We start from the raw sequence: 27,469 nt of genomic DNA, 5'->3' as shown, positions 1-27,469 counted from the left end.
CTGTATTCCTTTTCTGCACAAGCCAGAGCCATACATTCGCACATGCATGAGGCCCACAAGCAAATAATAGATAGCTGTTAGAAAAGCCATGCAAAATTACCACACACAGTATGTACAATGAATTAATGTGGATGAAAACAGTTTCACAGCCCTACTCAATTCCTCCATTTATGTATATGATATTCCACTCTCTGGTTTTATGCTCAGCAGGCTTATAAATAATCTAATCAAAGAGAAAGAATCATCACATAAAATCACAAACATGCAACATTTTGAAACCAACCCATCAATAATCAATGACTTACAACAAACCATCAATTTCCTTAAATAGATGTCAAAGTATAGGGACAAATAATTACCTGGAGACAGCCCTAAAGCCAATATTAAAAAAATGTTCTTACACATTGTGAGAAGCCAAACCTTGCTATTATCATGAAGGGAAATAAATCAACATTGATTCAATAATAATAGCAGAATAATAGCAGAATCACTCTCAAACAACTTAATGCTGACTAAATATTATGCTTTCAATTGGTGGCAATCAGCTACACTGAAGCTAGACAGTTGTGAGAAGAATAAAGTAAGAGAACGATTATTGGTACGATAGTGACTGAAATTCTCAAAGGCATAATAAATATAATCACATCTTAAACCTTTCAGACCTGTTGTCCATTACAATCGATGTGCAACATGTGGCACTCTATTAGTTCCTGTTGATGACAGACTGAATATCTAACAGCCAATCAAATATCAAAATAGCCCTGTGTTTTCATTTGAGAAATACCTGTATAGAGCACACTGGTGGCAGACATGATAGTACTTTAGCCAGATTGCAAGACTAATAGACCTTTTAAACATTTTCTGTTTTCATTTTAACGGACACCTAATAACATTTGATGGATTTATTCAACTGATTTATATGACACAAAGTCCAATTTCAAGTGTAGCATTACAACCTTGGCCACTAAGTATAAATTTTTTGGTGTGGGAACACCACTTTTTGCATATATTATTTCAGTCTCTGGCCAATTGTTTAGGTCTGAATGGAATAATCCACAATCCTGTCCACAGGGTGCTCTGACACCTGCATTTGCTTCAAAGTAAAAAAAAAAAAAAAAAAAAAAAAAAGAATTTAATGGATGTCTTAATCAGAGCTATCTCTTTCAATCTAGATTACATAATTTTATTGTCCATGCTTTGCTCTTTGAAAAAATCAATGCTTTGCTTGATTAATTGCAAAAAACTGGTCTCAACTGAGAAAAAGGACCATAGTGTCTAAATTATGAGAGAAGCACAAACAACATAATTTTACCATCTCTCTTCCATCTGTTTATGTTATTTTTGTTAGAAATGGAATGAAATGGAATGAAATGGAATGGAAACCAGGAACATTATCTGAGTAAAGGACATGGACACATAGTTCATATAACAAGCATAATGTACTATAAAGAACACACTTATTACCGTATGGATGTCTGCCTGCACTGCCTTTGAAAGTTGTCAGTGATGCCCAATAAGAAATACAGAGGCACTTGCTCTATTTTGCCTGAATCCTCATACTAGACATTATGCAGCAGTGTTCAGATGTGTCTGCCCATAGTGATGTTTGTCAAGCTAGCTATAGCCATGGTGACAAATCACCAGCAGGCAGCCTTGTTGAAACACTGCTGTGGTTTGGTGGTTGATGTCAGAGGCTTGGGTACATCTGATGAGCTCTCAGCATACATCAGTGACCAGCACAATTCTGCCTGAAGTTGGCCTTTACATATGCAGCAAATTATTTCAAAAGTTACATTTAAATGTAATAATACTAGCGATGCACCGATATTAAATTTTTTGGCCGATACCGATACAGGTTTTGATAAAAACTATTGGCCGATACCAGATTTTGCCACTAATTTTATTTTGTCATCAGATCACTGTTTTGCTCAGAAATTATGTTTTAAAAATGTACAAAGTGGTACAAAAGCTTTTTATTGTTCTAAAAATAAATAATTTTCATTGAACATGGACTGGATCCGTTGAACACATGATAGGACAAAATTTTAAAGACAGCCACAATAAATAGAAGATAAAAAGATAAAAAAATATTGAAAAATAACTAAATATCAAAGCATAATGATTGACTTGAAAAAAAGATTATTTTGTACTTTGTACTCTTTTTGCATTTCAAAACAACAGAACTCACATTTTACATGTTGGTACTGTATATAATAAAACATTACAAAATCATCTTATGCATATGTTGGGCAAGTCCGCTGAAATGTTAACCACATCATGGAAAAATAAAAAGTTACCAAAGGAACAAAACACCCTTTTAAGTACTATTGTGGTATAATGGATAATGACACCACTAGAGGGCACCACTAGCTTACACAATGCTGTCTGAAGCAATGAAAGAATGGCTGAATGCAGTCTATTTTTAAGCTTTCAAGGTTTAGTAATTGCGCAAGACCATACTGTGATTTCAATCTTAACTCAATCAATCTTTATCAATCCATTAGCCTTAATGGATACAATACCAATGTATAAGAGGTCAAAGTTTGCTGGTTTCAAAGCATTTTGGATGGTTTTACCTCATCATGTATAGGTAAGTGCCGCTTTCACAACAGTCATATCTGCATCGATTTTTCATCATTAATGTGAGAACGAGAATGGTTATAAATTAAATAGTGCATGTTCTTAGGTGTGCCTACCCTTCTACATTCTGTGGCTATCATTATTTCTGGATTGTGCATTTGAATTCACAAATTTTTTACAAAGTGGGATGATAATTAATTCTAAATAAACACTTAAAACTAGGGATGGGCATTCATCAATAATTTGGTATTCGAATATTTAAGCTCATAAAAAATGAATACTCGAATATTCTATTATTTAAATGAAGGTAATTAATGAGAAAGAGACGTTGTAAAATTATTATTTTAGTCATAAAGGCTGCATCACCTTTTTAAAAAAACAAGCTTCTAATTATATCCAAAACAAGCTTATATCATGTCCTGTGTTTTTTTGTTGAAAACATTTAAACAAGCAATGCGTAAAAACAAAAAAGTATAGAGTGAAAGCATTTAAGCTCACGCAAAGCGAAGAAATAGAAAGCGCTAATAAAGTAGACTGACGCAATTAACGTACAGGACGAATATAAACACTCGACAAATAATAGATATGTTTAATTTTTATCTCATGCCATGTTTTTGTTGAGCATATCCATGTGCTCAGAAAACTATACTCATTTGTCAACACTAGTTTAAATGATGGAATGTCCCTTACCTCAGCTAGCATAGTCTTTCTTGGATGCCATGTTTGTTGCTTACAGAAGTGCTGCGGGGATTAGGTTGTTACGAGGACGCTGCTTTCTGTCGAGCTGCACATTTACGGGAGTAAAGAGTACACCACTTATACAGTACATTTAAACAGGAACCCAGCTTTCTCGCAGTAAGCCACATCACAATAACCCGCTTTTTGGTGTCCATCTAAACGTACTGACAGAACGGTTTGCTCATTAAATGTGATCAACTTGTGTTCACACTCAACAACTCACTGTATATATGGCTGGCAAAGCAAAACTTCGTGAAATTCAAATAGTATGTTTACTTTTCGAATAATTATTGCAGAACGAATACTCGAGTATTCGACTATTCATGCACATCCTTACTTAAAACCGATTTGCCAATGATTTGCTGATGGTTATAATTTGGTCAATAACTGGCCAATAAATATTGCCGGCCGATACATTGGTGGACCCTAAATAATACCAAAAGTATCTCAGTTGATGACTGCAACCATACAGTCTTATATACATATTAGGGATGGGCATTTTGGTCATTTTGTCTACTCGAGTACTCGTCGAGTACTTGAGAGTAGGGCTGAAATGATTAGTTGACATTTTCGACAACATCGACAATAAAAAATTGTCAACAAAAATGTTCTTTGTCGAATAGTCATTTGATCTCATTTAACGTAACATGAGATCAGATATGAAACCTTAATGATGATGCATGAGAGCAGCACTACAGCTCGTGCCTGACTGAAGAGAGGAAGAATTACACAGCTCACAGTCCAGATGCACTCGAAACTTTCCAAACAGCTTCAGGTGATGTTGATTGCAAAGTATGAGAGAATTATAATGCAAAAATACCAAATAAGTAAATACAGAGGCACTCTCATTGTGGAATAAGCGGAGCCAGAGCTCTTTAAAGGAAACACCCTGGCGTTACATCTTAAATGCAGTTATATTTAATGCGTTATAGCTTTATTAATGTTCAAATAAAATGGAAGCAGGTCATGTAAATAACTACAAACTCTGAAACTGCCATTCTCTGTGCGGTCAGCGCCTCTTCTATGAGTTGCGTGAATATCCCAATCTAAGGGGGAGAGATTGAAACTTCATCCGGCTGATGCACACTCTGTCACAGGGACACTCATCCCTCGAGCATGCGCGCTTAATGCAGCTAGATTATAACGTGATGGCTCACGACTTATTGAATCTTAATATATGTCACTGTGCATTTCTTATCATGAAGAAAATTGGCAATACTGTTTTTCTGAGTTAAAGATGGATAGAAGTGAACAGAAAGGTGAGAGAGGGTAGTCTTCGCACCATTATACACTGCAATAAAATACATTTTTGATTTGTTTTTGTTTTGGCTTGTCTTCCAATATAAATATCTAAAACTCCTTTAAAACAACGTAATTGATGTAACAAAAACAGCTATACTGCAGAAGAAAAAACTGTTATCTGAGAATGTTGAATATACAGTAATATTAAAATACAAATATTTTAAAATATCTAAAAATCCTTTAAAAAACTATGCATTCACCTGAGAAGCAGCATATAAGATATTTAGACTTGCTTTTAGAGAACAGATCTTGAATAAGTATATTATGTCTTTACTGCACTCGCAGAAGTATAGCCAAGTGAAAAAATACACTTATATACAAAATACACTTATATTTAAGATACATTCTCTTAAAGCAAGTCTAAATATCTTAAATGTTACAGTAGCGGTGGTTCAAACAAATGGATTAATTTCAGATTATTTTTCTCTGGATAGAGGCACCCGGCAGGGTTGCCCTCTTTCCCCCTTATTGTTCTGTCTTGCCCTGGAACCATTAGCAGCCGTGATAAGAAAGGATGATTTTCCAGGGGTGGTGGCAAGTGGCGTGGCGTATAAGCTTTTGCTTTACACAGATGATATTTTATTATTCGTCTCCGACCCTACTAGATCTATGCCTTGCCTCCACAGAATTATTAATTCCTTTTCTAAGCTCTCAGGATACAGAGTGAATTGGTGTAAATCCGAAGCTTTGACTCTGACAGCGTACTTCCCGGTAACGGCTTTTCAGCCAGGCGCCTTCCAGTGGCCCAAACAGGGCATTAAGTATTTGGGTATTTTATTCCTAGCAAATTTGTGTGATTTAATTAGAATTAATTTTGACCCTTTAATAAAAATGTTTTCAAGGGATGTGGGCAGGTGGGCTTCATTACATTTATCAATGATTGGGAAGGTTAATATTATTAAAATGAATTGTATTCCAAAATTCAATTACCTGCTACAATCTGTCCCTGTAGATGTCCCCCTCTCTTAGCAATTTGAAAGCATAGCGAAGTCCTTTATTTGCAATGGTGAATGTCCCAGATTACATTTCAATAAGTTACATAGGCCGATTGACAAAGGTGGGCTAGGCCTACCCAAGATTTTATTTTATTATTATGCATTCGGTCTCAGACATTTGGCTCATTGGTTGCTTCCACCTGAGAGAGCCCCTCCCTGATTTTGTATTGAACAGGAAGTTCTTGTCGTTATTTCGCCATTGCAAAGCCTTTCTATTAAACTAATCAGAGAAGTTAAGTTACACCCCGTTATCTCCCATTTGCACTCAGAATGGACAAAAGTGTCCAGAGTGTTTAATTCGGACATTTATTTAAATGCTGCCTTGAGCATATGGCTGAACCCAAAGATATGTATAAATAAGTCCCCTTTCTGCTGGTTAGACTGGATTGTGAGGGAGGTTAATACACTCAGTGACCAATATGAGAGTGGAGTGTTGAGATCCTTTGAAAATATGGTTCAACATTTTGGGATTCTCAGGTCTCAGTTTTTTAGGTATTTACAGCTGTGCCACCTGCTCTGTACTATTTTTGAGAATAGCATACATCCCCCTAAAGCGGCAGATACTCTGGGAGTGGTGATTACTGCTTTTGGAAAAGGTCATGAGGCATCAGTGTATTACTCCCAGTAAATTCAGAGTCTGGGGGACGGAGCTTCGGCTTCTCTCAAGAGATTATGGGAGGAAGATTTAAACTTGGTATTGGAGGAGGAAGTGTGGGCTAGGATTCTAAAAAATGTCAAGTCTACATCTAGAGAAACAAGGGTGCACCTTATGCAATTCAAGATTTTACATCTATTCTATTGGACCCCCTCTAGATTGTTTAGGCTTGGTCTTAAAGACACACCCACCTGCTGGCGATGCCAATCAGAAGATGGGGACACAAACCCCGTTGAATGTTTTTTGGTGGTGTGTTAAGATCCAAGAATTTTGGGTGAGGGTTCAGAGTTTTATGTGTGACATATTGGGCACTCAGATGTTAATAATGTTAATAATAAATATCTTATATGTTGCTTCTCAAGTAAATGTATCTTGTTTTAAGGATTTTTAGACAATTTTAATTGGAAAACAAGACAAAAAAATTTTTGCAGTGAATTTCTTTACTGAATTCAACTTAAAATCATTTAGAGGCATTTTTAAAAGATGATTTTGTCCTCTTTATTGTTAGCAAGCATGTTTAATATAACCTTTTAAGTCAGGGCACAAGCTGAATAATCGGTTAAGAGCTAATGATTAATCGTTGAAATAATAGCCGAATAATCGCTCTAATAATCGTTAGATTAATTAATTATCAAAATAATCGTTAGTTGTAGCCTTGCTCGAGAGGCAATGACATGTACATAACTGTATATATAACAACATGCCTGACAAACATCTTTGGCTGCTGCATTGCATCTTGTTGTTCCAGTGTATCATCTATTCATTATTATAGGCTGTTATAAAATAATCTGTTACAAAATGTACAAAAGATTGCGTAATCAAAATATAATGCATCATATTTTGTTATTATGTGAAGATTTGCTGCCCAACTCAATGAAAGAACGTGCACAACGGGTGTCTGTCTGTTCTTCCTTCAGGTTACTGTAGTAATCTTAGTAAGCGCACACCAGTTTTTTTTTAGTAACTGTCTGAACCGTCTATTGTCAAATCGCGGTTGGCTTAACATAACCATCGCATTTTTAATATACGTGTTAAGTTGAAGTTCAGTTTTGAAGATGCTGCATTCTGTTCCATTTACAGTTTAAGTGAGTTTACATACACCTTAGCCAAATACATTTAAACTCAGTTTTTCCAAATTCCTGACATTTAATTGTAGAAAACATTCCTTGTCTTATGTCAGTTAGGATCACTACTTCATTTTAATAATGTGAAATGTCAGAATAATAGTAGAGAGAATGATTTATTTCAGCTTTTATTTCTTTCATCCCATTCCCAGTGGGTCAGAAGTTTACATACACTTTGTTAGTATTTGGTAGCATTACTTTTAAATTGTTTAACTTGGGTCAAACATTTTGGGTAGCCTTCCACAAGTTTTTCACAATAAGTTGTGAAAGAACTGGTGTAACTGAGTCAGGTTTGTTGGCCTCCTTGCTCACACACGCTTTTTCAGTTCTGCCCACAAATTTTCTATCAGATTGGGGTCAGGGCTTTGTGAAGGACACTACAATTCCTTGAATTTGTTGTCCTTAAGCCATTTTGCCACAACTTTGGAGGTACACTTGGGGTCATTGTCCATTTGCGACCGAGCTTTAACTTCCTGGCTGATGTCTTGAGATGTTGCTTAAGTATATCCACATAATTTTCCTACCTCATGATGCCATCTATTTTGTGAAGTGCACCAGTCCCTCCTGCAATGAAGCACCCCCACAACATGATACTGCCACCCCCATGCTTCACGGTAGGAATGGTGTTCTTTGGCTTGCAAGTCTCACCCTTTTTTCCTCCAAACATAACGATGGTCATTATGGCCAAACAGTTCAATATTTGTTTCATTTTACCGGAGCACATTTATCCAAAAAGTAAGATCTTTATCCCCATGTGCACTTGCAAACTGTAGCCTGGTTTTTTTATGGCAGTTTTGGAGCAGTGGCTTCTTCCTTGCTGAGCAGTCTTTCAGGTTATGTCAATATAGGACACGTTTTACTGTGGATATAGATATTTGTCTACCTGTTTCCTCCAGCATCTTTACAAGGTCCTTTGCTGTTTGATTGATTTGCACTTTTCGCACCATTCGACACAATGTGTCTCCTTAGAGTCAGAATTTCCACCTTTCTACTGGGGAAAGTGCAATGGAATGACACTTTATGTCTTCCAACTTGGAAATGTTCAACTCCCATTTCGTCGAGATGCAGGTGTGTGTTACATCATGCAAGCATGTCAGCGCCCAGGGCAGGGAGGTTTACAGTCAGTGACAAACATTCACTATTAAATAATATCAATTAACAAGTCAAAGTTCTTACATTAAATGATAATAAAACGTGTTAAGCAAACGTTTTGCAGAGACAGGTGTTCAAAACACAGTTAATTACACTCTCTTTTGATGATCGTAACAATAGCATTGCAGCATCATATCAGTTTTGTTGCTATGAGAGACCTCTGACAATCAATTTACCCTTCAAAATCATAACGTAATCAATCTCAAAATTAAAAATAAGCTCTCTCTTTGACACGTTTGTGTTTAGGAATTTGTCACTGAATTTCGAATTAAGTGAGAAATCATATCATGCTTGATCACCATCGATCATCGTTTTCATGATCGATCACTGCTGCCACGTCCACCATCCCTAATACATATGTCTCAATAGGGTTGTAAGTTTTGGCTCTATGCTAACTAGATCATTATGAACATCTCTTACAGAAGTTGCCAGCATTCAGATACAGTAGGAGGCTGGCCTGAATCCACGATTTCAAAGTAGCCTAAAACAGCAACTTAAATCAGCTACAAAAGTGTTGGCATCAAACTGAAGAGAACAATGTGCCTTCTTATGTATTTTCAGCCTCAGTCAAGCTTACCCATCCATGAAAATCCTATCTCAGGGAGAGAGGAGGTGAGGACCTGCAAGCACACATACACACACACATATTCACACTCACACAGCAGACAGTAAAGGACACACTGCCAGATCCCCACTAAAGCCCTTTATCCTAATCATAACTACTCTCACATTACTCACATGAGTGGTTTACCTTCCGCCAGGCCATGCTGAATTTTTACTGTCCTAGTGATACGAAAACCTCCAGGCACCAAACATTAACACAGACAGCACACACAGTGGTTACATCATGCAGGAGTATAAGAGTGCAAGGGATAGACTTGATACTTAGCACAGGCAGATACACAAGCAGGCATGCAAGCCTACACACAAATTCTGTATATACACACCATTTGAAATGATATAAACATGACTGCAAACAGACGTTTCTGCATTTACTTGAACTGTAAATGTTCATTAAAATCTTTGAGCTTTGAAGCTGCAAGAACTTACTCAATGAAAACAACATAACGAGCAGGCAGCATAACAAGGAGATGAGGCTGATTTAACTCCTCTTACAAATTTACACAAAAAAATGAACAGGCTTAATTACACAGATCAACTAAGTCTTCAGATGTGCCAGGAGAGGAGATATACTGCCTATTAAGCATGAGAACAGTGCTACTTCTGGGGTAATCAGCGTTCCACACAACACATCAGGCCATATTAACATGCACATGATCTAAACACAACAAATAGTGCGTTACGCTTAAAGCCCATCATAAAATATGCATGTTGTATGTGCTAAAGGGGAAAAGTGTCTAATCTAGCCTAGACAAATGATTTCAACAAATGGTAGAGGTTAGTCTGCAACTAGGGCTGGGTGATACATCGAATACCCACGATATAATCGCGATGATTTTGCTGACGATATAAAATTCATCAATATCAAAACTATAGCGATGATTTTAATGAGCCTTTTATTTGGGCATTAAATTCTATAGAGCGCATCAGTAAACTAATTTCATGATCCTTCAGGGCTGTATAATTAATCAAAATAACATGAAAATTGAGATATGATCATATGTGATCATTTAACTGCCAAAGGCTGCAATTAAAGACAGATAAACACTGTGTGCGCTTCAGAATGAATCGGCGACGCGCTGATCTGTGTGCACGCGCGGGGTTGGCGGAGACTCGTGTTTTTAGCGCAGTTCACCTGCATTGTGAAGAACTGCAGGTTCAAGCATTCACACAATTCCAAACATTAGTAACCGCTATAAAGTTATTATACAAATCTACAAATGCGGCACAGTAAAGGAGAGTTTGACAGCGGTTCACAAGATGCAAAACTCAGAACTGTCAAACAAACATTGCACTTCCCGTTTCATAATAAAAGCTCCTGGTGAAGGTGAAATAAACACGACTGCACTTGCAGTGTCAAAATAAAAACCCCAGTTTAATGTGAAGTAAATAAGACAGAAATATATTAATTTATCTTTACCAAATCTTATCCTGAAAATAATAATAATTCAGTATTATATTATAATAATAAACTTGACTGGGTTCCACAGTAATAATTTAGTATGATGCAATATTCATCCGGTTTCCAAAACATAAGTGAATTAGTTTTTGCAAACCTTGTTCATTCACAAAGTAAAAATATATGAAGGTAAATAAGATTTGTATTTAGCTTCCATGTATGACTGTATGTTAAATATAAGTATAAACGTGCAAATCAATGAAAATGATTACATTTTACTCTCCCTTGTGTTAATTTATTGAAAAACTTTGGGAAACATGTCTTAATCATTTTTAAACTGATTTTTATTTAATACCTTTGAAATATGAATTCTACTTGGCTACAATGGCTGTTTAGATTAAATAAATGGTTCCTCTGATTAAAAACAAAATCAAAAAACAACGTTTATGCTATTTCAGAGCAAAAACATAATTATCGAGATATATATTGAATATCGTCAATTTGCTGAAAAATATCGAGATATAATTTCTGAAGCCATATCGCCCAGCCCTATCTGCAACACACCGGCTGTGCTTTTGCGTCTGGTGAATGGATGTTTTTAAAAGGTCGACATGTACTTTAACCTGGTATTTGAAGTGCAGGGTGTGCTAAGCCTTACCCACCCACTGTCACTTTCAGTTACTGACAACACTTCTGATATTGACAACATAGCCTTGTCAAACCCCTGACTCTTCAATCATCACAGAAAGCTCCAACAGGAAATCCCAAGGGAGGAGAGAACGACAAATGAAATCAAGAGGTAAATAAATGAATCGATGGATGAATAATAGATTAGGCAGCAAGTGGACCCTTCGAGAAATGCCACGAATGCAATATTAATAAGCAGCTCTTACTGTTTGTCTCTGTGTCATCACTGACACTCTTAGGAGGAGCATGGGCCGAATAACACACTGCTGATCTGTACATTCGATCCGGATTACGGATTTTCTTCAGTCCTTCAGGAAGCAAAAAGAGAGTGGAGTAAAAAAAGAATTCTGGGAAAAGTACACATTTCTGGACGTACAATGGCTCAGCACTTTTTCAGTCTTTATTTCCCCCATGCACATAACAGGAACTTACAAGAATGTTTACCAGGGTCAGCAGTGTCAGGTCTGCCGAACCCCGTCTCCCTCCCATCAGCAAGCCCATGCATCCCAAATGTGCCCATTTCCATGCTGAGGAACACTTCTCCCAAACAATCTGCACCGTTCAGCCTCAGAGTTGCCTATTTGCTTCTCCCCTTTTTTTATCAAATGTTCAGGGGTGCATTTAAAGGGATTACTTTGGCCTAAGGTGCTGCCTTGTAGGGAGAAAATGCAGTTTCATTTGCAAGCAGTGGTACAGATGAGGAATGTAAACGCAAACCCTGTTCCCTTGTAACTAGAGACAGCATGCACATTTTCATTTTCTATAACAGAATTTTATGGATCGGTCCAGCTGTTGATGGCTAGATGGGTTACACTGCCAAGGGACAACAAGCAAGACTTTTACTGGATGTAAGAGCGCAACAGTCTGGTTCCGGAAGTAAAAATCCCATTCATTTCTTCCACAGACAAATTGATTTTAAACGCATATTTATAAACCGTTAAAGACAGACCCACCATGAGCTCCAAGGTTGTTCATCAATGGTATATGCTTCCGTTCAAGCTATCCCTCTGTGTTATTTCAACTTCAGTGTTTAAAAATTGTCTTTAATAGCAGAACTCCTGTTGAACAACTACATTACCCATGGTCCAGCAGAGAAAGCTTCCCCAATCAGAGAACCACGGTCAACAAAGCCCACAAAATAAGCCCGGACACGACCGCCTACTCCCATGACGCTCTGAATGACGCAAATGAGTCGATCTTCCTGCACTCTCAAACTATTTATATATTTGCGTATGTTGTAATATTTCACAATAAATGTAAACTATATTGTTTCTATACTTATAATCAACAAAATAAACAGTTTTATATATTTTCATAGTTTTATATTCGTTTACATCATTCGCAATGCTTCATGGGTTTGAAGACCGTGCCCTCTTGAAAAACGGTAAGTACACAACCTTATATTCGGATTTTCAAATACTTTTTTGCCTTAAAATGTATGGAAATTCTATGGAAGAAATGAATGGGAAAAATACTTATGGAACTCAGACAGCTGAAAAATTGGGCAGGCACCGTTGCGCTCTATATAGAATTCCGAATAATTTTGACCACTCCATGTATCCTAGAAACTCACATAATTGTTAAAGGTGAAACATGGGCCTGATCCATGCTAATTTGTGGTCAACCGATATGGATTTTCAATGGCCAATGCCGATACCGATATCTAGATAGCAGGATGGCCGATAGCCGATATAAATGCAGATTAACATAATACAATTTAACAAGAGCAAATCAGATATACCAATTTGTTTTGTTTTTTTTCAATGAAACAAACACTTTTTATGCAATATTTTCTCTAATTTGCATAAACTTGAAAAGAAAAAAACTAGAAAACAGAAAGTGTTGACTATCCATTGACAAATCTATTGGTAGATTTTGGAACTGACAAGGAAATGGTAATCCTTCTTTTAATCGCTCAATTGAAAACAGTTATCGACTGATTCCGCAAAATGGTCAAATTTTGGCAGATTAATCGGCCTTGCCGATTTATCGAGCCATCACTTCTAATTTTTTCACAAATGCCTTATGTCAGTCTGTGATTCTTGTATTTTTTCTCATTGCTCCTCAGTATTACTGATAAAGCTTTAGGTGCTGAAATAAAGAGTTAAGAAACAGCCCCTAATGGGTAGCAATGGGGGCAGCAATCGCATTCATTGTGATCGCTGGGCTGTTTATATTTTGTCTACATTTTTGTAAACTACACGAATCAATGAAGTTAATGTGCATTTCTGTGTAAGGAAGGTAGGGAAGGATAAAGACAAGCTGAAAGAATCCATCACGGGTCCCCAGGAAAATTGGCATCCCCATCTATCCCTGCCACACCTGCTAACAGTCAGTTGTTGAGACATACAGCACCCTCAAACATTAGCAAACAATAGGCCCTTTCCCACTACAGGTACTAAAGTCCATTTTAGGTATTTTCCCCGGGACTAGTACTTTTTGTTGTTTTTGCACATGAGGAACTATAGTTCCTTGAAGCCGTTTTAGGGAAACTTTTTAGCTCCATCTTTGGGGTAGGTAATTTTGGGGCATAACCTTAAGACACGGGCTGTGTCAAAAAACTGGAAGATGCTGACTTTGAGGCTGTATAATGAGGTAGGATGAAATAAGGTGCTTTTTAAACTGTTCAGAGACCAGTTTTCTTAATAGTTCCATTCATCCAAAATGATGTCGGTTAAACCATTAACTGATTAAGCAGCTGCCTATGTTTTCCAATACAGCCAAAGTTAATGTAAAACAGCCCTAATAAAAGTGTAGCTCCAATCCCAACATCCTCTGTCTGTGTTGTTGATTTTGTTGTTGCTGTTTAAATCACGTGTGCAAAAAGCATCACAAGAAAAAAGGTCGATACAGGGTTACTTCTGTGAGTGTGAATGCAAAAGAGGAAAGTCTCCTCAGGTGTCCCGTTCCTCGTAAGAGATCTCATCTAGAAAGTTACTAAGTGAAAAGTACCACGACTGTAGGTGGGAAAGGGCCTACTGGCTCTCTGCCATTCTCTAGAGGAACCAAAATTGCTATCTATAGAAATAGCATTTACACAAACAGTTCCCCAATCCACCACCTCTTACCCCCACCCCCAACTTCCATAGGTACAGTCCCTCATCCTGGGAATCTAAAAAGTGAGCTGGGTCATATCAAGAGACAGAAGAACTCTATGGGGTGCGTGAGACATTAACCATGTTTTTATAGTAGCCTCCAGCTAAGAACAGCCTGTCCTTATGTGCAAAAAAAACCCTGCCAAATAATAAGGCCCTGGAGAACAGTGCTCTATGCAAACACTTTAAACATTTCAAGGACAAAAGGTTACAATAAAGGCAAAAATCTGCACTAAAAAGATTGGCATGCAGCAAATATAATGGCAAATTCTTCTAGAATGCATGCTGAAAGTCTGTAGGCCTAGAAATTAAATATATAGTCCTGCAAGATATACTGGACTCTGAATTTATTTGCAGGTATACAGTGCGGAACAGTCTATTAATATGGAGGTGTGGAACACTGGCTCCTCCCCCATACATTGACCTGACAAGCATGACAAAAATAACTGAGTCTGTTCTGCATTGGGAGTCACAAGTCAGGGTTTCTAAAAAGCCCTTGGCTACTGCGATGCATTGGCGGGAAGCAGGCCAGTGTGAAACACGTTACAAGGCTTTTGCATCTGAAATATACACAGACATGCAGAGATTGGCAAACACATGCACGAACAAATACAAGCACACGCACACAAAGAGAGAGCTAGTTTAGGTAGTTAGCCTCAGTGTTGTTTTGAAAACAAAAGGCTGGTATACCTATATTTATGGTAATGCTTGTAGTCTTAGCTGACACTGTGTTAAAAATATAACAGTGAACATTTAAGAAGCTCAATACCACCCTCCCGTGGACCTCCACATGTTCAAAACCCTGGATTTGTCAGGAGTCAGGATATTAATGTCACTAATATTAGTCTAATTTATTCCATAGTTTATTATGCTTAATTTAGTATACAGCAGTGAGGCTTTGTAATCAAACTTCTGTATCACCTTCCACAATTTAGTTTCATCAAAAGTGGAAAATGTATCACCATAATATGGATTATCAACTAATTTTTCCGTCATCAAAGGATCTTCAAAGGTTCATTTGTTAACTATCAAAAACCATGATGCAATAATTTTATCAGCTTTTGCCAACTGGATACTTCGATACTTTTATTGGATAAACGATACCATGATTTTCCTCTATAAAAGTTTATTTTAACTCAATGTCTCCACCTTGTGGTTGATGAAACATTACTTGCTTTGATCTGTTAATGAAGGTGATTTACAATTAAAACATACCCGCAACTAATAATGACATCCCCAAAGCATCGTTCATAACAATATGTCATGTGTCATTTGTCGGACTGACACATCTGTCAAAGTTGTAAATCTTAACTTTAAAAATAACTTTAATAATATTAATATTACTAAAACAATACTACTACTACTGCTGCTGCTGCTGCTGCTGTTGCTGCTACTACTACTACTACAACTAATAATAATAATAATAATAATAAAACTACCTAACTAACAGTTCCGACCAATTTAACAACGACATATTGTGGATGTGTAATGTGTTTATTATTGGCATGGCATTATAACCCAAGAAGGTTATATTGTTTCTGAGTGAAAGCAACTCTCTTTCTGCCTCATTCATGTCTAGAGACATCTCTGAAAAGTAATTTCACAACAGTATCTGAGGGAAATAGCTTATGTCTGACGCAATAACTTTTCTAATTTCCTAATAAAGGTGTAAAAATGACTGTTACCTCCCTGTCGTTCATTTACAAATATACAAATTACATTTCACTGGTTTTAAAGGTTCTGTTCTGAAAATATCTGACTCCAAGGTTATTCAAGTATACAGTTCAGTGATTTAAACTGTTGTTTTGCGTGCATGTTCACCTGAGGTAAAGGGGGCAAACTAGTATGGCAGAATATGTCCTTCAGGCTAATTTCAAAGTGAAATTGCTTTGACCGCAGATCCCAAAAGCCCTTAAAAGAAGGTCAGTTGGAGTCTATGGACGCGTGAAACTGACTTAAGAGAAAAGTGTTCAGGTAGACAAGCTTATCAGCACTATTTTGGAGACTCTAGGCTGCAAGGTAGTTTTTGGTCAAACAACGGTAGCTATACAGAACTCTATACCCCCCAACTCTGAAACAATTTACGCGACCGAGGAAGCTTGGTAAATCGGAAAAATAAGTTATAAATTGACAACCGTGGCGAATTACAAGTTTTGCTTTGCGCGCGACCGTTTGGCTGAGGGAAACGGAGCGCGAGACGGATTTTCGAATTTTAAGAGGCTCTCGCGCTTCGCTGCTGGTTGTTTTTAAATCTATATTTAATGCACACTGCTGGCTAGCTACCGATGCTGGCTAGGGTGATGCGATGTCTCCGTGCTGGAATAACGAGTGTGTCAGGATAAACACAGAGGCTTTACAATGCCAAAAGCTCCTCGGTTCTCAACTGACGGCTCTTCCCTGCCTGTTTCCAAATTTTTCCCCTTGCATACTCTTGTCGTACAAGTACAAAATATCCCCGATGTTTCTGACTTACCTTCCGGCTTGTTTTCGGCAGCCATTTCCCCTCCGCGCGCCACATCCTCCTCCTCCTCTTCACGAGCGTTGGGTACCACGCGCGTTCACGCCGAGGACAGCAGCATGAGATGGGACTGGCGAGGCAGAGGCAAGTCCAACTAGAGCACACTCACCATTGGTTGTCGGACGATGACTGACCATGTTGTTCTAAAATGGTTTACGAGAGCTAAGCAAATATCCTCCCCTCCGAAATGTCTGTGAGAGTCATTGGGTGATACGTGATGTGTAGTTACACCTAAAGAAGAACCGAACCAATCCAAAGTGAGCGCTCGTGAAATGTTCTCGTGCAAAATAAAAAAGCAACGTACATGTTTCAAGTGGCTTGTTTGAGGCCAATGACGCTTTGCTGACACGAGTTTATTCTGTTATTGTGATTGGATGTTTTACGAGGTTATCAAAAGTAGACCAGGCTAAACAAGGAAAAGGCTAGGTTATTGTATCTACACATATATAGCCTAATATATGATTTGTAATGGTGACCTTTCTGAATTAAGGTTTGATAACAAGGGTTTTAAAATACCTAAATAATATTTGGCTTTTAGGTATACTGTTGTGTTGTGTTTTATTCCATTGAGTTTTCACAATAATTGTATGAAGAAGATAAACTTAATTTACAATTGACTCTATCAAAACGTTAAAGTTGTAGCGCCATTATAGCCTACTGCTTTTGCAACAATATACCTATTGTTATAACGCCACAGTTCCATTGTTTCTAGGTTGTTAAAGCAAGGTTTACCATTTAGATATAATAAAAATTAGCGATCCATAGGTTAACTTTGAAAGTGCAGCGTTGGCATCTTGGGCTGAATGCGCCATGGTGCTGAACGGACAGCTCCAGGTGGCAGCATTGTGCTCGTGTGACTGAGCTTTCACGAAAAGTGTAGGGCCCAGTTTTATAATAAGTCCTGTAACCTCCACAGCTGAACAGAGAAGGATATGGCTGCAGGCAGAGCTCCAAAAAGTGGCGGGAGCTCCAAACCATCAGCAAAGATATAGGGAGCCCCAAACCTAACCCTTTTCCTAACCTTAAAGGGGTAGTTCACGCAGAAATGACAATTCTCTCATCATTTACTCACCCTCATGCCATCTTAGATGTGTATGACCTTCTTTCTTCAGCAGAACGAAGAATATTTTAGCTCTGTAGGTCCATACAGTGCAAGTGAATGGTGATCAGACATTTGTAGCTCCAAAAATTACATGAAAGAAACATAAAAGTAACCCATATGACTTTGTTTTTTTGTTTGTTTTTGTTTTTTTTTTACTTTAAATCTCCACTTTCATTTTCAGATGTGAAAGTGAAACTAAACAGGCACCACATGTGGCTTTCAGATGTGAAAGTGAAAGTGGAGATTTTGAGTAAAAAAGGACTTAAATTTTGATCTGTTTCTCACCCACATCTATCATATCGCTTCTTAAGATCTAGATTTAACCACTAAAGTCTTATGGATTTCTTTTATGTTTCCTTTATGTGATTTTTGGAGCTACAGATGTCTGATCACCATTCACTTGCATTGTATGGACCTACAGAGCTGAAATATTCTTCTAAAAATATGTTTTGTGTTCTGCTTAAGAAAGACATATACATTTGTGATGGCATTAGGGTGAGTAAATGATGAGAGAATTGTCATTTTTGGGTGAACTATCCCTTTAACCGTGCTTGAAAGCGACGCCCCCTTTTGGAGTTGGCGCAACCCGCTTTTAGAGTAACCCCGCCCCTTCTGGGATAACCCCGCCCTCTTTTTGAGATCCCTCCCCCATTTGGAGATCTCCGGCCTGCAGCATGGCTGAACATGGGAGAGAAAATTATTTCTGAAAGCCTGTGCAAATGGTCTTTCCATAAATTTGTGGTCTAGATCCCATCTGAATTGCCTAGAAAACCTCAAAACTGCATTCAGGTATGTGAAAGTCGCATTATACCCAAGCTGATTTATTATTCGTTAGATTAAGCATTCGTTAATTGCATTGAGCGTATAGATAATGCCCTAAATGTCTCTTTGCCCGCAGCAAATACCCACCCTGAAATGGAATCATTATAGCGTGATCTGTATTGCTTGCAGTAGCTTGATAACATGAGTGCTTTATAAATACTTGTCTGTTCATTTTCTAAGAGAAAGCCATGGAATGTTAAATAAAAGCGCCTAAATGACCCGTGGAGAAAACATTCATGACAGTCTTTACGAAGCTGCATCTGGTAATAAAAATAAACATACAGTAGCGATTTCTTTATGGACTGAATAAATCATGTCTAATATATATATATATATATTGCAAAATTTTAATTTAGTATTATAACATGTTCGGAAGACTAAAAATAAAACATAAAGCTCTTGAAAAATGTTGGTCTACTACAACTTTTGAGGCACTTTAATTCTCTGAGGGACTAAAACTATAGGCTATAGCACAATTAAATGGAACATCTGCAGTCTGGCCAGGATCACAGGTAAGGATCACACAAAAGTCACAAAGAGGATTACAAGAGAGATCAGCAAAGATTCTGCACTGTAAAAAAGTGAAAATGTACAGTTGTTATTTCTACCTGACCAAAATAATTGAATACTAGTCAAATTGATTAAGTTATCATAATTAATGTGAGATGAATGGAACCAGTTTATTTAGAGGTTCCATACAACGCAATTGTTTTATGGTGCACTCAAAAAATACAGTTGAAGTCAGAAGTTTTCATACACCTTAGCCAAATACATTTAAACTCCGTTTTTCACAATTGCTGACATTTAATTGTAGAAAACATTCCCTGTCCTAGGTCAGTTAGGATCACTGCTTTATTTTAAGAATGTGAAATATCAGAACAATAAAAGAGAGAATGATTTATTTCAGCTTTTATTTCTTTTATCACATTCCCAGTGGGTCAGAAGTTTATAAACACTTTGTTAGTATTTGGTAGCATTGCCTTTAAATTGCTTAACTTGGGTCAAACTTTTTGAGCAGCCTTCCCTAAGCTTCTCACAATAAGTTGCTGGAATTTTGGCCCATTCCTCCAGACAGAACTGGTGTAACTGAGTCAGGTTTGTTGGTCTCCTTGCTCACACAGGCATTGTCAGTTCTGCCCACAAGTTTTCTATCATATTGAGGTCAGGGCTTTGTGATGGCCACTCCAATACCTTGACTTTGTTGTCCTTAAGCCATTTTGCTACAACTTTGGAGGTATGCTTGGGATCATTGTCCATTTGGAAGACCCATTTGCAACTGAGCTTTAACTTCCTGGCTGATGTCTTGAGATGTTGCTTCAATATACACTGGCGGCCAAAAGTTTGGAATAATGTACAGATTTTGCTGTTTCGGCAGGAAATTGGTACTTTAATTCACCAAAGTGGCATTCAACTGATCACAAAATATAGTCAGAACATTACTGATGTAAAAAACAGCACCATCACTATTTGAAAAAAGTCATTTTTGATCAAATCTAGACAGGCCCCATTTCCAGCAGCAATCACTCCAACACCTTATCCTTGAGTAATCAAGCTAAATTGCTAATTTGGTACTAGAAAATCACTAGCCATTATATCAAACACAGTTGAAAGCTAATTGGTTCATTAAATGAAGTTTAACATTGTCTTTGTGTTTATTTTTGAGTTGCCACAGTATGCAATAGACTGGCATGTCTTAAGGTAAATATTAGGTCAAAAATGGCAACAAAAAAAAAAAGAAACTCATCAGTCAGTCATTGTTTTGAGGAATGAAGGCTATACAATGCCAAAAAACTGAAGATTTCATACAAAGGTGTACACTACAGTCTTCAAAGACAAAGGACAACTGGCTCTAACAAGGACAGAAAGAGATGTGGAGATGTACAACTAAACAAGAGGATAAGTGCATCAGAGTGTCTAGTTTGAGAAATAGATGCCTCACATGTCCTCAGCTGACAGCTTCACTGAATTCTACCCGCTCAACACCAGTTTCATGTATAACAGTAAAGAGAAGACACAGGGGTGCAGGCCTTATGGGAAGAATTGCAAAGAAAAAGCCACTTTTGGAACAGAAAAACAAAAAGAAAAGGTTAGAGTGGGCAAAGAAACACAGACATTGGACAAAAGATAATTGGAAAAGAGTGTTATGGATCTTAACCCCATTGAGCTTTTGTGGGATCAGCTAGACTGTAAGGTGCGTGAGAAGTGCCCGACAAGACATCCACATCTATGGCAAGTATGGAAAGGTCTGGTCACAATTCACTTGCACTGTATGGAGCTACAGAGCTGAGAAATACTTCTAAAAATCTTCGTTTGTGTTCTGTAGAAGAATGAAAGTCATACACATCTGGGATGGCACGAGCGTGAGTAAATGATGAGAGAATTTGTATTTTTGGGTGAACAATCCCATTAACTAAATAAAATTGTTTGTATTTCTCTATGAGTGTGTTACTTCTCTAAAAAATAGTTTTACCATGAAATGATCTGAGCCTAAATGTGAAATCGCTTACTCGTTTACTTTTCCATATACAGTGATTGCCACATAATGCACTATATAGGGAACAAGAAGCAATCGATCAGACTGTGCTTAAAGGAACTGAATAAATAAAACTGAATGCCGGCTGATTAAAGTTATCTCTGTGAAATGGTTAGTGACACGCAGCAGCCGCGAAAAGATCAAATATTTTTACCTTGCGCAGTGTGTGCCGTAGGTCATGCAAGACAAGGTGCAAATGTCTCTTAAATGAGCTTGACAAGAGCTGCCACCTCAATCCGTTCAGTCGCCCACACCGCCTTTCTCCCACTGAAAATACAGAACCATGTAAAACTGCCTTTTGTTATTTAAAATTTGTATAATGACTGGAAAGGAGAGGATTCACACTAAAATAAGATAATAAGCTGCTGCTTTATTTAAACATGAAGAAAAAAAGTGTGTGAAGACAGCAAAACCTGTAAAATGCATAGAAAAATATAGACATAATCTATATTAAACTATGAAAAAAACCGATTGACTTTTCCACAGAGATCAGACATAGTTGACAGAGGTTGACTGCACTGTAGTAGATGCAATTAATTTGTTTTTATTACCATAACAATGCGCTTTATCTTTGTGCTCCACCTTCCCCGTGAGTGCGATCTCCGAGGCCTATAGCAAGACTGGACTGACAAAATTGAGATATGTGAATAAAGATTTCTGCCACAGACATTCTTTTTTACATGCAATAATCATTTCATTTAATTATCAAAGGTACAAATACGTTTTTGAAATTTAAAATAATCCATTCAAAATCCTCTTGGCTCAAAAATCTAAGGCGGCACGTGTCCCCTCTGTCAGAATGAGCATATGATGACTCTGGAAAGAGGAGTCTGGTTACTACACTTTGGTGGGTCAATGACATGATTTTTTTTTTTTTTGTCAGATCTTATAAGCTATTTAAAAATACATTTAAAAAAAATGCAATTTACACAAATCAATTACTTCAATACACCTTTTAAAATTATGAGCATTTATTTATATTTTTAAAGGGGCTTGATGTAAAATATGTCATGTGGTGGAACCATCCAGAGACAGAAAAAAAAAAACAATCATTAAAAGCTGAATTTCTTGAAAGAAATGTTGGCATGAGTAGTGCACTTTTTATCATTATTTCTTAAAAAAAAAGCTGTGAAATAATAGGAATTGATAAGATTATGATTGATATTTGAAAAAAAATTGTCCGATACATGAAAATCAAGTGGTGTAACTAACATGTGACAAAAAATATAAAACAGTGAGGACCCCTTTAGACTCTTAAGTGTCATGAATTGTTCTGTGTTTTCCTGTCTTCTTCAAGAGACTCTTATGTTGAAATCACCTTCTGCACTACATTTCTCAAGATACCCCAAAAAAATCCTCACCTGTCCTCCATCATCATTGTGTTCAGCTGTGTTGTGTTTACCTTCATTTGTGCCTCTATTTATACCTTCATGTTCAGTTATTCTTTGTCTAGTTTTGTCCATAGTAGCATTAAAGCTAAGTAGTTCCGTTGGACTTCAAGCCTTGTGTTATTTGTATAGTCATGAAATACTGCATTTGGGTTCATCTCTCGCTCTCGCTCTCGCTCGCGAAGACTAGACCTTAATTTGAACCCAGCAGAAGAACCGACCAAGAGCATGGAGCTGGTGGATGTGTTTATGGAGCTGTTCAGGCAAGATCTTCCTCTGGAATATAAAACTTTACTGGATCAACTCGCTGTGACAAGCACAATAACTGACACCTACCTCAAAATACATCTATGGTATGGGACTTGACTACCACCAGAGTACAGCTCTTCCGGAGATGGGGAACATTTCATTTTGGGAATGTGCAAGCAACGCTGGTGGGCAATCACCCCTTGAAGGCCCTTCCGCTTCCCGCTCCGGTGGCCCCACTCTTCATCTTCTGAGCCTGCCATCGTAAACCATGTAGCATACTGCCATCCACGGCTCCTTCTAGGCCTGTCAATGAGCCAGTTCCTGAAGCCTCGTCTGTCCCAGAGCCAGCGTTGGGATGGACGAGGCTTGCAGAGCCAGTTTTCATGCCTGCTCCTACCCTAGAAGAGTTTTTTTTGGGGGGCTACTCTGGTTCCAGTGGTCTCAGAGTTCCCTTCAACTGAGACCACTTTCCCCCCAGCCTTTGTGGTCCTGGAGATCTCCACCAAGCCTCCCACAACTCTGCCTTCCGAGCCTCCCAAGGCTGTGCTCACGGCTGTCTGGAAGAGAAAGTGCACCTAGTCCACAGACACTTCCAGTGGCAACGGAGGCTGTTTCCCAGTTGCTGCTAGCGCATCTGACCACGGCAACTCCACCCTCGAGCACACTGTCTTCCACAGCCAGCACTCCTGAACAGTAAGTCGTGGGTGAAGCCCGCTCCTCCTGAGACTCTGCCCACCCTGCCTCCAGAGGCCCCGCCCAATCCACCTTTGGCTCTGCCTCCTGAGACTCAACTCTCCTAACCAACTGTGGCTCCGCCCCCTGCCAGTTCCATCTTGGTGTCCTGATCCTCTGCCAGTTGCATTCCTGGAGCTGCCTCCAGACCCCACTCCCTTCCTGGAGGCTCCTCCCATGGTCTCTTGACCGTCTGTCAGAGAGTGCCCCCATTCCCCTGTCTTCAAGAGACTCTTCTGCACTACATTTCCTAAGATGCCTGGTTATCATCCTCACCTATCTTCCATCATTGTGTTCAGCTGTTTTGTGTTTACCTTCATTTGTGCCTCTATTTATACCTTCATGTTCAGTTATTACTTGTCTAGTCTCATCCATAGCTTCAATGCTATTAAGTAGTTCCTTTTTGTTCAAGCCTTGTGTTATTTGTCTATTCGTCTTCATTAATTATTGTGTGTGTGTCAAGTTTGAATAATAATAAAAAATTATGAAATGCCACATTTTGCTCAGGTCATGTGTAATCCTGAGAAGTTTGTTATTCTCTGCTCAAATTTGATATTTGTATTAAAAAAAAATGAACCTTTATTTGTGTACACTTATTCAAGGTGGAAGAGAAGTACTTAAATAGCATACCCTTTACTTGATGGTTACACCACATTTTAAAAGTTCCTTATACTGTTGAAAATGCTATTTTTCAAAAGTTTATGAAACTAATTTGACCTAAAAATGTATACCATGAATGCACTAAGCCCCTTTGGATAAAATGTATGCCAAATGTAATGATTACATTTCTACAAACTTAATGTGTGTTGTTTTTTTTTTTTTTTTTAAATAAAGGTTATCACCTCAGACAACATTATTTGCCAAGACACTGGTATTGGTACAACTGAATTCACACATCCACCATTTTAACGTTGAAAGTGAGACTTGGGTGGAAAGTAAAGCTAAATAACAAGCAGAAGTATGGAGTGTCCCCCTCCATCCCATAGAGATTAAAACACACATTTTAAAAAGCTTTCCTGCCATCTAGCATTCCATACAAAGGTCTTAAATGTATGGGTATCATACAAGACATCAGAATGATTTATTGCTGTTGCAGGTGATCACATACCAGTAGGCATCGCTTCATATTGACAGTTATTTAAATCATTCTAAAGTTTTGCATGGCAGCAACATAAACACCTGTCTTAACTAATGCAGCAAAATCTTGCACTTGCATCATACTCCATACGCTGTCACCACTGACAATGTCAGAGCAAACTTGAAACGTTTTTGGTAGTTCAGTGGACAGTGCCTGCATCACAATTTCAAAGCATGTGTCTGGTGAATAAACACACATTATGTTTAATTATTGTAGACTGTCCTCAACATGCTCCATCCTTCAGCATAATGGCAACCCCCAAAACTCTTACATAATTGAACCTATTCTAAATCCCAATACCAAAAAATCTCTTCATCTTGTTAAACACATTAACACTTTGACTTTTACTCTCCCTATACAGTCCCATGCTAAGCCTGTTGAGAACTGGCAATCCCCTGACAAATGGTTCATGTGCTATCCAAATTATTCTAGTTCCCACTATTGAAGTAGTAGGCTAATTACGAGTATGCCACATTCAAGTGCTTTGTTGTCTGAAAGAAAAGAAAATATGTATGACACCAGGTTCATTCTTGCATAGTTCTTGGGAAACTCTTATTTTGACAATGTTAGTCAGCCTGCCTTGCTGACGATAACGGAGTTTTGGTCAAATACATGCTATTTTCTGTGTGAAAAATTTCAGGCTATGTCTCACGCTACCTAAATAAATCTCAAGCCCAAAAAAATGTCAACGTAATTCAAGCATGTGTGATTTTTCTATCAGTGCTAGACTTAAATTTTCGGGCCGCCGAAGCAAATTTACCATTGCAACGCACATCAGCATGCTCCAAAGATAGGATAACCAGAGCTCTGAGATACAACAATCATGCGGCTCAACAAGCCTTCACTCAATATCTCTGCGGAGACCACAAAACTTATGCACCCCATTTGAATTCTACAGAGAATCATCTACTTTAAGGTGCTGTGGAAGAAGTCAAACCTCTCAAATTGCTAGACAGTCCCAACATTATAAACTGGTAAACTGCAGACATTACCATACATCAACATAAATTACAAGGCATTTTAAAATACATATCATCACCCTTCCTAACATTTATTCTGTAGTAACCCAGTGACAGAAAAGGGGACATCTATTAGACCTCATTTTTGTATTATTATTTTATTCTATGTATTTTATGTAAATGTGTTTATACTATTAGTTTTTCTCAAAACAAATAATATTGTTTATTTTTAAGAAAGACAAGCTACATTGACCCATAACCAAGGTAATGAGGAGCCATCCATGCTAAACATTCATAAGGGCAAGTACAATGTAGAATGTAGGAGTTTAAAGTTTTCCTCCTGTTGTAATGATGTCTGATATTCAACAAACTGGCCATGTTTGCCTTCAGATATTTCAAGAGATGGCTTACTGTAAATTATAAAGAACTTTATGAAAGGAAAACAATATTTCAGAAGTAAATGATCACTTTCACTTGAAGCACAGTCCCATTTCAGTATAGTGCTCTACTCATAGATACAGTCAAGGTGGTTGCAAACTGGACAAGAAGTGCCATGCCGGCTAGGATACAGTGCAGGTATCAAACACAGGGCATGTCGATGCGATTCAGTTGGCAGAAAGTACACACAAAAGTTACCAAGGTTTTTCCCTTCTTCTTTGGGTCGAATTTAATGTAAAATATGCACGTTGAGTTCCATGGCATGGCAGAAATTTGAGCAGCCTCCGGAGTTGTAACTGGGCGCCGCTGACAGACACCAAGCAGTGGCGGAGGTGTGCATACATTCATAGATACGCGTCCAGTGTGCGATCCCATTCAGAATCAGGGCTGCCTTTGGGCTGTGCGCCGACCACTATAGAGAAAAGGTGATCGCTACACATAAGGCGATCGCTACCTCACCATGGGCCCCGCCCTTTGCTTGGGATGACCCTGGTCAGAATATTACAACTAGCCCCATAAAAATAAGGTGCTATTTAAATTAAGTTAGTTTAGTTTGATTTCCATTAGCATATTGAAGTAAACATTGAATGTAATTAAGTAATTATTTTAATTAGCAATTAACTACAATCATGTAACCAAACAACTTTAAGCTTGTGGGGCACAGTTTACCTCAGCCATCATCGAAGATAATTTTTGGACCCAGGAAAAATGCTGGTTGTTCCATAGTGTATGGGTGTTATAAAATTGTGAATTGGCATAAGTGAGCACAAAAAACCCAGGTTATTATTTGCCTTGTAGTATTTGATTAGGTCTCGTTGTAGTGTTACACCGTCTACACTGGGTGTAACGACTTGAGGCTGTCTACACTTGAGGCTGTCGAAACGAACGTTCTAAACCATTTATTTGTGTTGTTGGCAGTAGTTGTAATGGGTTCTTTTGACGCGACACAGCACGACGCTCGCGTCCAGTGTAGACAAGGTGTTGGAAATTAAACAGAATACGCCTGCTAGTATCAAATAAGTGCACTATGTTCAGGGCAGCATAGGTACTGCGGGCCCCAGGGCTTGAACGTTTTGCTGATGCATTAATGCGGCCCTGGCCATCAAAATCTTACTCTAACTAGGTGACCAAACATGATTTAGAAATATGACTAAAACCTAACATTCACTACAGAAACTGTACTGTCTTCCGCCATGTTGAAAGTTCACGTCTCCACCCAACTTGGAAACTCGAGTATCAAAT

General features: G+C 38.0%; 1 protein-coding gene across 1 annotated transcript in view; it reads right to left on the bottom strand.

The window, feature by feature from the left end:
• Positions 1-16,846, bottom strand: part of LOC127420348 (calmodulin-binding transcription activator 1-like) — a 578,857-nt gene extending 562,011 nt beyond the window's left edge. Inside the window, exons 1-2 of the mRNA XM_051662561.1 lie at positions 16,822-16,846; positions 11,460-11,561 (exon numbers count right to left, since the gene is read on the bottom strand). Coding sequence (XP_051518521.1) covers positions 11,460-11,561; positions 16,822-16,846 — 127 coding nt within the window. The remainder of the gene's footprint in view (positions 1-11,459; positions 11,562-16,821) is intronic.
• Positions 16,847-27,469: the final 10,623 nt, after the last annotated feature.

This window comes from Myxocyprinus asiaticus, chromosome 29 (assembly GCF_019703515.2).
Source record: "Myxocyprinus asiaticus isolate MX2 ecotype Aquarium Trade chromosome 29, UBuf_Myxa_2, whole genome shotgun sequence".
NCBI classification, from domain to species: Eukaryota; Metazoa; Chordata; class Actinopteri; order Cypriniformes; family Catostomidae; genus Myxocyprinus; species Myxocyprinus asiaticus.
The sequence above is the reverse complement of the archived record's forward strand: the minus strand, read 5'-3'. Positions and strand labels throughout refer to the sequence as shown.